The sequence below is a fragment of the Neltuma alba genome, unplaced genomic scaffold, assembly GCF_004799145.2.
Source record: "Neltuma alba isolate B1F8T4 unplaced genomic scaffold, ASM479914v2 tig00003844_pilon, whole genome shotgun sequence".
In the NCBI taxonomy this organism is placed as follows: domain Eukaryota; kingdom Viridiplantae; phylum Streptophyta; class Magnoliopsida; order Fabales; family Fabaceae; genus Neltuma; species Neltuma alba.
Window position 1 is genome coordinate 21,668 of NW_021633444.1, and position 12,106 is coordinate 33,773.

Below are 12,106 nucleotides of genomic sequence, written 5' to 3' on the forward strand. Positions count from 1 at the left end.
GAGACCGAACTGACATATATATATATATATATATATATATAGTTTCGGTATAAGTATGTATATATGTGTGTGTAGATATATGCAAGTGCTGTTTGCTCTGTTTTTGAGTTTACCGAATAGAGATTGTTATGCCTGCAAGTTTTTAGCTTCGGGTTCAGTGGAAAAGAAAGGTTGATGACATATAAATATATACACAGTTGTGATTTTGGTTCACCTAAAAATATATATATATATATATATATATATATAGGATCATATAAATATACGCTATATTGCTGTTTGAATGGGGGGAGTGTATGAGTGGTAGGAAATTGACCGTGAGGCTTGGGTGTGTTTTATAGTTAAAAGGTTGAATAGGGAATGTAAGATTTAAAGGAGGAAAAGGAGAAAAATTTAGGTGTATAAGGTGAATAAGTATGGTCAAATATTAGTCTTGGGTATGTGTTGAAAATCTGGGAAAACTTCAGATTCGAAACAAAAACATTTTACAATTGATTTCGACAGTAGTGTAGATGTAAAATGATGTTAGAGTTACTGGGGAAGGGTCCCTGTGCAAATGAGAGTGGTTTAATGTAAAAGTTGCTGAGTTAGAGGGATATTGGGTTTAAGTCAATCGAGATTCTTAGAAGTTATTAAAGAGTGAAATTATAAATTAAGTAAGAAGTTAGAGAATTATCAAATGAAGTAAGAAATGATTAATAGAGACTTAGCTGATGCTTGATAGCTAGAAGATTAAATATTGGTTTTAGAGAAACAAGAAGGAAATTTGTGTTCTTAAGGTTTGCAAATGGTGAAGAGGAATTGTAATTGACTAAAGAATGTTTATAGAATCAAGTTATTGTTGTTGAAAGGATTCAGAGGATTTGTGAGCTCTCTTAAATATGTATACACGTGTGCTGTCAAGTTAAATAAAGTTAAGCTAGGAATTTGCTTAAGGAAAATCAAGCTTGTTAAGAAAGAGGTAGAGCTTCTTGATTTGAATCCAAATAATTGAGGCTAACGGTTAATGTTGGAAGGTAGTCAAGTGTGTAAATGAATTATGAATGGTTTAGTGGGGATTCAAATGATTGAGTTATTTGACTAAATTTCTAACAAGGGAGATTGAATGTGTATTTAGGGAGATTGAATGTGTATTTATAAATGAGTACGTGTAAGTCAAAGTCATTCGGACTTTTTACTTGATTGAAACTCAAGTAAGTGGACTTGAAAGCAAATGCATGTGAGACATGACATTGTCCTTAAAATAAAATAAATAGAAATAGTATTTTTGACCAAGATGACTAGTTACTAAGTAAAGTAACTGTATAGGTTGAGATAAGGAAGGAAGCCTTTCAAAGAGAATAGTTTGAATAAGAAAATTGTCCAGGATGATCAACCGCTACGTAAGGGTAGAGATTAAAGAAGATTTGGGATTTAAAGAGTTATTTAATTTATGAGATACAGTTGGATGAAGTATTGATCTACCTTATTAATATGATAGGTTTTTATATCTGCTCAAGCCCACCAAGAAGCAGAAAGAAAGGAGAACGGTAAGGTTTGGTTTGGAGGGAAGCAGACCAGGTAGTAGTTCTTTCCTACCTTACACTTGTGTATGATTGCTGCATATCTGTTTGTGCCATATTACTTTTCTAAAGCATGAGAACATGTAATCCTTAATTCCTTGCATGGATTTTTAGCCGTGACCACGTCCAGCTGATAAACATGGGGCAGTGATTGCCAATTATTTGCGCGGCAGTGATTGCCAATTATATGCGCGGCAGTGATTGCCAATTATTAGCGCATTATTTATTCAGCTTGTCTAATAGACATGGGGCAGTGATCGCCAGGTATTTGCACATTATTTATTCAGCTTTACTATCTGTCATTGCGCATAAATGCTTAATTGCATTAGCTTGCAAGGTTATGTTCCACTTTGGCTTGTTTTGCATGCTTTATGTGATCTGCACATTTGTTTGATGGAAATTACTACTACGGAGATTCGTTCGAATCTCACCCCCCAATTTATGATGAACAGTGAAAGCTAGTAGCCCGAAGAACAAGGAGGTTGTTTAAGAAGAAGGTGGGCTGGTTGAAGATCAGAGATACTTGTTATAATTTTGTAAATTGTATAGCAAAATATATGGGCAAGTAACTTTACTTGCTCTATGGAAATATTATTTTGTATCCTCTAGAAGAAGGAAGTGAGCATTGCCAAGTGCACGTATATGCTGTCAACCAGGAGCGTTGCTTTATTTTTAATATAATATTATAAGATTGTATAGTATGAAATTATTTTAGATGATAATAGATTAAGTTGAAAGCAGGGTTGATATTGGATCACTCATCAGTTATCTGAAGGTTTGAAATATTTGATCAACAGATTCTAATGTTAAAGGAAAAAAAAATTTTCTTGTTTTTTTTCCAGAACGGAAACCTGGCGTTAGTGATTCACAGACGTTAAAATGATCCTATTAGTATATAAAAGTGAGGTGTTGCACAATTATTCTCAAACATAGACATTTATATTAATGGATACTTTATTACAGTAATTTAGTCAAAACGCTCAAGACTTCTAAATAAGATGGTACATCAAGATTACAGTTGACTGTGATCTTGTGAATCAAAGCGTGGCAGCGCCCAATTACCTATTAGGGGAAAAATCGATAAGACCAATTTGCTTTGGATATATAAAATTTCAGAATCAAAACTTACTGATGTATGAAAATAAATGATAATGGTTGACTGGAAAAATGGAAATTGACTTACAGGTGGGAAAGGTTAGTTATTTAAGGAGCCGCAAATATATAAAGAGAGTCACAATGGAAGAGTTTAACCCCATCGTTGTTGACACACAGACGAATCTCAAGAAGCAGATGTTCCCCTGAGTCATTCAATTGTATGTTTAGCATTGGATAATAACCCATGATCTGCTTTACAGCTTCTCGTGGATCTGCCTTCCGACGTGCGGTAGTTCCATCTGGTTTGATTCCTGAAACCAATTAAATATAATGAAATAAAACCCAATTACTTGCCAATAAGTTATCATTTCATGCGATCCGAGTAGCAAGAAATTTATTGCAATTCACAATTATATACTCCCTCTTGTTCTTATTATGAGAAACTTCTAACTAATTCACATGTATCACTAAAATTAATTTGATAGTTCTTATAGTTTCATCATCCCTTTTATCCAATCCATTGTATTTGCTTAGTTTTAATGTTGCTGCTTCTGTTATAACGCTGTTACTTTATGGGTAATGTGGCACTGACCATCTCTTCCTGCAGCTTCTTCACTCGCCGCCTCCTCCTCCGTCAGTCTTTAAACCGAACACTAGCATCTCTCACAGTTCATGTTGGTCGCAATCCCTTTGTATGGGACAGAGTTGGGGTCGGATTTTGCATCAGAAGACGAACCATAGAATCAATGACAGACTCATCATTACTGAGATGAAGAATCTTAAACCACAAAGACAGGTTGCATTTTTACATAAAAAAAAAAAAAAGAGCTTGTTTCTTAGCAAGAATGGAGGAGGAGGAAGAGGATACTTTTACAGCTGTGAGAAGGGAATGATGAATCTGGAACAATCAGTGAAGCTTATCATGCAAAAGGAGATAAGGACGTTGATGGTGGAGAGAGAGTAAATTAACTATGAGAGATATGACGGTTTGAAGACAGAGTGGTGGAGGGGAAGGCTGAGGGAGGAGTGGTTAGTGCCACATCACCAATAAAGTAACAGCGTTACTGAAGGACCAACACTGAAACTGAGCAAAAGATTGGATAAAAAGGGAAAAAAAAAAGATTGTTCAATTAAATTTCCCAAGTAGTTAAAACTACTCAAATTTGTCATGAAATTCAAGTAGTCATTGCTACCATTACCCTATCGACTATACTAAACTCCAACCTTACTCCCTTTAGTTTACAATACAAGTCACCTTAACTACTCATCAAATCTACGAACTAGTAGTTAACTTATTGTATCTATCTCTGAATATTTTTTCAATTTTACCCAAATTAAATGGGGCTGCGAAGGAAAGAGAAAAATACAAGGAATCATAATTAAGCATTAATTGCATAAGAAAAAAATTACAAATAAACACTAATTAATCTCCAAGTGACATATCTTTTGGATCAAGTTATCCTTCTAGAAGCAGCTTATATATCATGGACGGGAGGGATATATTTAATATTCAAGCCAGTTATAACTATAGGCATATGAGAACACATTCAAATAGTATTGTAAACAAACTGATAGAAGCAGAGGAAAGATACGGAGGGGAGGGAAAGAGACGGAAGGCATAGAGAGAGGATTCCCAAGAGTGGGACCAGAGAGAGAAGATCATCCAAAATCATCCACATCCGTCCCATAAGCAATTTTGTCCCTATTATACTGCCTCCAAGAGTGTGTTTGGATGAAACCAAACCGTGGTTTGGAAAAGTGATTCTGGATAATAGACTCTGAGAAGAATATATTCGGGAAAGAATAAATGTTATGAAAAAGTGATTTTGAGAAGTGAGAGTGTTTGGATAATTGTGATCAGAAGCACTTTTTATATATACAAATTACTAAAAAAAAGACATAAGTTAATATGATAATTACAGAAAAAATAGATTTTATGATATATTTTAATTTGAAAGAATAAAATTGTTAATAATATATTTTTATTAACATAATTAATAATACATAAGATAATATAATTAATAAATAATTAATATGTATATATATTTATAAAATATAAGATTAAATATGTTTATAAAAAAATATGTTTATAAAAAAAATAACAAGATACATATCCTATAGGCTCTCACACTCTCCCTTTTTTCTCCAAAAGCAAAAAATTTTTGCTTTTTCAAAACCACGGTTTTGGCCCAAAACCACGGTTTGTGCAAATTGGGTGGGTGTTTGGGTGACTTATCACCCAAACCATGGTTTGGGTCGCCAAACTATGGTTTGGAGTGTCACCCAAACGGTGCCTCAAGTCTCAGAATATTCGCGTTTTTCATCTCCTCCTCTGGCCGTACAAGCCGGTACCATTTGGGCTCACTTTTTGGGTCATTTTCTGAGCCCACTTCTTTTGGGATCATGACAGGATTGTTGATTTATACTCTTTCTCACTACCTTTATTAAATATAAGCATATATGAAAAAATATGTAATGTTTGTTGAAACTATCACGGGGTTTTATAAAAAAAAAGACCCAAACGACTCTCTAGAAAGTCTCGTATAATAAGGATCAGAGGGACTACAGATCAACTTGGATCCCCTAACCTTGTTTAACAAGTTCATCAAAGATGTGCTTCGCATGATTCCTTGCAAGGTTAATCGTTATTCGGAGATACTGTTGTGGATTGAACTTGTTTGAAAAGCGTTTTCCGTGCTTGTTCCACTGTCTTTTCCAAAAACTCATGCTGCTTTGGAAATTTCGAGCAGAAAACAAATCCAGCTAGTAATCAAGCAGATCATTCTGGAATACACTAAGCTGCATTGACGTACAAATACACACACACACGAGTATTAACAAGGAACAAGAAGTAATATATGAAATGTTTAAGTATAAATAACATGAGTAAAAGGGAGTTTACATCACTATTTTGCATAGGAGGCCCTGGTGAACAATATAATGGAGACACCCCACCATTCAACTGAGGCCAAAGTCCATGAACCGTGAACTTATCTTGGTGTTTGGGCAGTGGAGGATCTGGATTGCAATTTCTTGGCTTATTTCGTTGAATATTGCAGAAAGCGGCTGGCCATTGCAAGGCGAACACAAAATAATCGAATCCTGGATTGAGTTGGACGGCACTTGTGAGCTGGCTTGAATCCTTTGTATTGTGGTTGATGAAGCGGTACAAAACTGAGGCCACCACTAACCCAACACCAAATATCAAAAGTTACTTTAAGATACTCATCATGATTTGATTGCCTTTTCTTGCTTGATATTTCGTGCTAGCTGTGAGGGTTTTATATATATGGCCATCTTCAGAATCATGTGCAGGAATTTTTTATACATATTTCCAGCACAAAAATCAAGATGTAATATTGGTCAAAAGCTTAGTACTGTTCAGAATTGTATGAATGATAGGGAACTTGGAATAATTTAAAATGGCCGACACTCTAATCTCTTGTAATAAATAAAGAAGACCAACACTGATCGATATCCCTTGATGTTTTTAATATTGGGATCATCATGTAGTGACAAAATTATCAAATAAGAAACACTTGCGTCTCTTACTCTCTTTCTATTATTCAGATTCTCACTTCCACATCATGTGACAGCATTTTTTTCTTTTTAATTTTTTGGTGAAAAAATTTCAAGATGTAATATACGAATGCTAAGAAACTTGGAATAATTTGTAATGCCCAATACTCTAGTCTCTTCAATTATAAGTAAAAAAAACCAATAAGACCAAGACTAGATCTCTAATTTATAAGATTATTCTATGGCGTCTAATCACTAATGATGCGGACACTATTAATTTAGCTTCAACTTTAAAAATGTTAAGGTTTCAGCAAATGTTGCTAACGAGTCTACAATCTGATTGTTAATAATAATTCAAATAGACGTCAGTATTCGTTTCGAAGTTTGATTGTCACGTTTTTTGTTTTTTTCCCTAACTTCTGTGAGTATATAATAAAGTATATGTCTCAACTTCATTTAATGGAGTCAATACAAAATAAATTAAATACTTTTTTTAGTTTGGCGGAGCTGGTGAAAAAAAAAAAGTTTGGCAAAAGGTTTTTGGTGCTTTTTAAATTTGATGAGAATGTGACCGATTTAATTGCAACCACCCAAAAACAATAAATTCGAATGTGAGACCGTTTTCTCCTTCATTCATTTTACAAATCGATTTCTTTTTCTTTTTCGTGCTTTTTAAATTTGATGAGAATGTGACCGATTAATTGCAACCCGCCAAAAACAATAAATTCGAATGTGAGACCGTTTTCTCCTTCATTCATTTTACAAATCGATTTCTTTTTCTTTCTTTCTTTTGTTTTTTTTTAAACTTTCATATGAAATCGTAAAATTTAACTTTTCCGGATTTGTCGATAATCACACAAACACGTACACAACACAAACACATATATACATATTTAACAATACTTATTTATCAATTTATATTTTATTATTGTTTAGTTTCGGGTTTTGTTTATGATTTAGCGAGGGCGGCAAAAGCCTAGCTATAAGCTAAATTGAGATGTGAAAAATTCATTGATACTAAATGTGAGATAAGTAAAGTCAAGTGGTGATAATGAGATGTAAAATGAGAGTTATGATAAGAAGATATCAAATAAGTGAAGTGCAGTGACCCTTTCATCTTCTTTTATAGTTGTTCTATATATGTAGATTTTAATGTGAAAATTTGTTATGACAAGTCGCACTACTTACGAACGACACAACTCATTTTTGAGATTTTTTTCAAGGCATGGAAAAGCATACCTACTCTTACATCGTAAATTAATTTTAAAACTCAAGTAAAGTCATCGCTTTAGACTAATGTTGATATATTTAATTACTCAATGAAATTTGACCTCGCTTTAGTTTTAGTTTTTGAAATTTGAAATTAGGGGTTTTGATTTGTTTCAGGGATAAAAAACACAATTACAGTGACCAGAAAATTTTAGGCGGACTAAAATAAAGTTAAATTTCAGGAATGAAAATCAAAATGAAGTCAAACTTTAGGGACTAAAGATAATATTAACCCTATTTTTAATTAAAAAAATTCTTGATATTATTATCAAGTGTTGAGTTATTTAAATATACTTGCATCAATATTCTATACCAAATTGATATCATGCGAGGAAAATCATGTGGTGAAGACATGAGTGGCAGTTTTATGTCAAACATAGACATCACTATTATTAAATGATACTTCTCTGATTCTAAATATAAGACCTAATTTGTAATATAATTTACATTAGAGATTGGGTCATAAATTACGCTACAAGTTGGGTTTTACATTTAGCACAGGAGAAGTACTTTATTACAGGAATCAAACACTCAAGACTTTTGAATGAGATGGTACTTGAGGACTAAGAAACAAGTGTCGTTCATCCAGCTGTCTTATGGTCTCGTTATTGAAAACTTGACGGCGCCCAACCTGTTAGAGGGCGAGAAATGAATAGGAGTCGTTTGCTTAGGATAAAGATTCAGATATAACAAAAATAAATCTTCGTAACTGGAATGTGGAAAATAGACTTACAGGCCACAAAGCTTAAGGAGCCACAAATCAACAATCAAAGAGAGCCTTCCCTTCCTTTTCGACACACAGACGAATCTCAAGAAGCAGCTTTTGAACTATGATAGCTTCTGGATTATGACCCGTGATACCCTTAACTGCTTTTTCTATGGCCGCCTTCCCAAGTAGAGTTGTTCCATCTCGTTTGATTGCTGAAACAAATTAAAATGAAATCCAATTACTTGCCATAATAAATAATCAACAATCTTGCACATTAAATAATACTCTACCAATTTCTTTCCCCTTACCTCCTTTCTTGATAAGTCCATCAAGGATGCCTTTAGAATGTTGTTTGGCAAGACCGAGAGTTATTCCGAGATACGGTTGTGGATTGAACTTGTTTGAAGAGCATGTTCCGTGCTTGTTCCACTCCCTTAGCCAAAAACCCTTGCTGCTTTGGAAGCTTTGAGCAGAAAACAAATCCGGCCAGTAATCAAGCAGATCTTGCTCGAACGCTTTAAGCTGCATTGACGCGCGCGCACACACACACACACATATTGATTGGGAAGAGGAAGAAAGTAATAAAAGAAATATTTATTTAAGAGAGTTTACATCATTATCTTGCATGGTCGGCGCCGGCGAACAATATAACGGAGGGTTCGCATTATTCAACTGAGGCCAAAGTCCATGAATGGTGAACTTATCTTGGTGTTCGGGAAGTGGAGATCTGGATTGCACTTTCTCGGCTGAGTCTGAAGGTTGCAGAAAGCGGCTGGTAGTCGCAGGGCCAACAAAAGTAATCATAACCTGGTTTGGGGTTGGGGGGCGCTAATAAGTTGGTCTGTATTATTGGTGTTGTTTGGAGGCCAAAACAGGTTTGTGTTTTGGGGTTGAAGTGATACAAACCTAAGGCAGCCACTAACCCAACACCAAATATCAAAACTTGTTTTAAGCTAATCATCATCATGATTGATTGACTTGTCTTGCTCACCCTTCCTGTTACCTAGAAGGGTTTTATTTATAGCCATCTTCAACATCATATGGTGGGAATTTTTTTAATATATTATTTGTCTTGAACGACATCGAGATGTGATATTGGGCAAAAACTTAATGTAACTTGTCAGAATTATCCCAATAATGCTACGAAACCTGAAATAATTTATAATGCCTAAGACTCTATCTCTTGTAATAAATAAAGAAGACTGGACTCGATCTCTTCAACGTGATTTTTTTGTGGAAATTAATAAACATGATGTTTTTAATACAATTGGGATCATCACATGGTGACCAAATTATCAAATCATAAACACTTGCGTCTCTTACTCTCTTATATTCAGAATTCTCACTTCAACATCATCTCAGGGCTTTTGAACCAAAATAAGATGTAATATTGGACAAAAATTTAATGCTGCTCAGAATCATATTACTGCTACGATTTAAAACTTGGAATATTACCTCCTCTCCTTAATATAAGAGTTAATTTCACTTTTAATTTAGTTCTAAATATAAAATTCTGATCTATTTGGTCTCTATTTATTCATTTTTTTTAAAGTAGCCCTTATAGTAGTTATATGTACTAAATGTTTCATCAAATGATAGTTCTAGTTAATACACATACTTACTAAGGGCATTTTAGAAAAAGTAACACCTATTTATTATAAATAACTAACTTAATAAATTTTTTCAATCTACGTTAAATTAATTAACTGGTTTTTATATTAAAGACGGAGGCAGAACTTTATAAGGTTAGAGTTATTTTTATCCTGAAAATATTAACGAAGAAGAGATCCAGCAACATCGGCTATGTACCTGTCCGTGACAACGAAGAAGTCGAGATGTCGTTATTGCATATCGAGGAACAATGATTTGCTTGGAATGGCTGGAAAATTTACGTGCAAATCTCACCCGTATTCCTCTCAGAAACAGAGCAGGACGAATATGATGGACCTATGGTGCAACGTGGGTTCCCGAGTCTCTATACTCCAGCAGTTTGTGATTCTTTGTGCCTTCAACAAATGGTCCGTGAAGAAATTCGTCGGATTCTTCAAACCTACGATGGTGAAACCCTCAGCTTGACCCTCACTGGCTACAATTTAGAGGCTGTGCTGGCGATTCTCACGGCGTACGACATCAAAATGGCCTTCGGGCTCGAGCACCAGAAGCCGATGGTCAACGTGATATCGTTTGGCGGGCCGCGCGTGGGCGATTGGAGGTTCAGGCGGGAGATAGAGAAGCAAGGGACGATGGTTTTACGTAATTCCGACGACGTGGTTACGAAAGTTCCACGACTCGTCCTTGAAGTGATGATGACGTGGCGGGTGGGAGGGGTGCCCACGTGGCAAGGTGGGACAAAAAAGAGTTGGCGGATGCGCCGTTGACTCATGCGGACGTGGGAATGGAGATTCGGTTGTGTAGCTGGGATTCTCCGTACCTCAGATGGTTGAATGTGGCCACGTGTCACGATCTGAAGACGGATCTCCATTCAACCGATGGATTCGTCAGATCCACGTGTCCTTTTAAAGCCACCGCAAAGGCTATGTTTGGGTTGATGAATGGGAGGGGAGATATGCAGGGGGGAGGGAAGGGACTGTAACCTTTGTTTTGATTGACTGGAGAGTAATGGCGTCACTTCAGACTAATGTTAATATAGTTTTTTTTAATGAATTTTTTTATATTTTTACATGCTAAATTAATTTAAAACTCAAGTAATGGCATCACTTTAGATTAATGTTGATCTATCTCCTGTAATTAATATAAGAACTACTCCTATAGTTTTATTTATAATTCACTTTCAATATACTCCTCCGGTCCTAATTATAAGACCCAATTGACTTATTTGAGGAGATTAAGGAAGTAAGTTAAGTTGGTTATTTATAATAAATAAGTGTTGTCATTCATCCTAAAATATCCTTGCTAATTAAGTATATTGACTAAAACTATCATTATTAAAAGGATTATCTTGGAAAAAAATGCATAAATTAAGAGACAAAATGGATTGGGTCTTATAATTAGGACCAAATAAAAGTCAAATTGGGTCTTATAATAAGGACCGGAGGAGTATTTCACATAGATCAAAAAACCTTGAACTTCATTAACCTTCATTTAAAATTTAACAACTTTTTCACTTTATTCCTATTAACATACATACATTAAACCTCATGTAAACAAAGTCAACACAATAATAAATGATGGATAAAATTATATATCTATACACAAATTTCTCTTAGTGTCCTATAAATAGGATCAAAAATGTCTTATCTCTTTGTCCTATAAATTGGACCAGAGGAGTAATTCATTAATTTGAGGTTATTGAGAAAATTAATTAAGTTAATTAGGTATTATTTTCTAGAATACTCTTGCTAATCATCTATTTAGCTAGACTAACTACCATTTGTTGGAACTAAAACAGTACAACTACTATAAAGGCTACTTTGAATAAATAAATAAATATGAAAGAAAAAAAATTAGGATCTTCTATTTAGATCAAATTGAAAGTCAAGTTGGCTCTTTATTAAGAATTGGAGGTAGTATTTTGTTTTTCAATAAAATATTCTTGATATTATTATCAAGTGTTGAATTATTTAGATATACTTATATCAATATTCTATACCAAATTGATATCATGTGAGGAAAGTCGTGGTGAAGTCACACGTGGCAATTATTGTTAAATATAGACACTGTTGTTAAATGATATATGTACTACTTCTCATTCTTAATATACCACCAAATTAATTAATTGGAGGAGATTAAGAAGTTATTAAATTAATTTTAAAATATGTTACATGGTCTCTTTAAAATACTTATATATATTATTAGATTATATATAAATTATAAATAAGTCAGATTAGTTTGGAAAAAAAACAAAAATATAAGTACATTAAGATAATTTAATTAGCAGCTTTATTAATTTTTTATTAATTAACTGAATCTTATATTAAGGAGTGTTTTATTA

The 12,106-nt window shown here is 34.1% G+C and overlaps 2 protein-coding genes and 1 pseudogene across 2 annotated transcripts; 1 reads left to right on the forward strand and 2 right to left on the reverse strand.

The window, feature by feature from the left end:
• Positions 1 to 2,765: 2,765 nt before the first annotated feature.
• LOC114742643 (ribonuclease 1-like) lies at positions 2,766 to 5,384 on the reverse strand. The gene is made up of 2 exons (XM_028930861.1): positions 5,246 to 5,384; positions 2,766 to 2,968 (listed from the first exon to the last, which is right to left on the reverse strand). The coding sequence occupies exons 1-2, from the start codon at positions 5,382 to 5,384 to the stop codon at positions 2,766 to 2,768; spliced, it is 342 nt and encodes a 113-aa protein (XP_028786694.1).
• A 2,419-nt stretch (positions 5,385 to 7,803) lies between these two features.
• On the reverse strand, positions 7,804 to 8,958 carry LOC114742644 (ribonuclease S-7-like). The gene is made up of 5 exons (XM_028930862.1): positions 8,767 to 8,958; positions 8,463 to 8,676; positions 8,263 to 8,366; positions 8,179 to 8,218; positions 7,804 to 8,076 (listed from the first exon to the last, which is right to left on the reverse strand). Exons 1-4 carry the CDS (start codon positions 8,956 to 8,958, stop codon positions 8,213 to 8,215), a joined length of 516 nt encoding a protein of 171 aa, XP_028786695.1. The 3' UTR covers positions 7,804 to 8,076; positions 8,179 to 8,212.
• Positions 8,959 to 9,434: 476 nt separating this feature from the next.
• On the forward strand, positions 9,435 to 10,747 carry LOC114742645 (phospholipase A(1) DAD1, chloroplastic-like; annotated as a pseudogene).
• The last annotated feature ends 1,359 nt before the right edge of the window (positions 10,748 to 12,106 follow it).

What these genes read in the sequence shown, in the direction of transcription:
- LOC114742644 (XM_028930862.1), bottom strand. Translation starts at nt 8,958, where the DNA reads ATGATTACTTTTGTTGGCCCTGCGACTACCAGCCGCTTTCTGCAACCT. An exon ending in CGACCATGCAAGATAATGAT is followed by an intron (nt 8,677 to 8,766) that starts GTAAACTCTCTT and finishes GCGTCAATGCAG; the next exon opens with CTTAAAGCGTTCGAGCAAGA. An exon ending in TGGACTTATCAAGAAAGGAG is followed by an intron (nt 8,367 to 8,462) that starts GTAAGGGGAAAG and finishes AATTTGTTTCAG; the next exon opens with CAATCAAACGAGATGGAACA.
- LOC114742643 (XM_028930861.1), bottom strand. Translation starts at nt 5,384, where the DNA reads ATGAGTTTTTGGAAAAGACAGTGGAACAAGCACGGAAAACGCTTTTCA. An exon ending in TGATGAACTTGTTAAACAAG is followed by an intron (nt 2,969 to 5,245) that starts GTTAGGGGATCC and finishes AATTGGTTTCAG; the next exon opens with GAATCAAACCAGATGGAACT.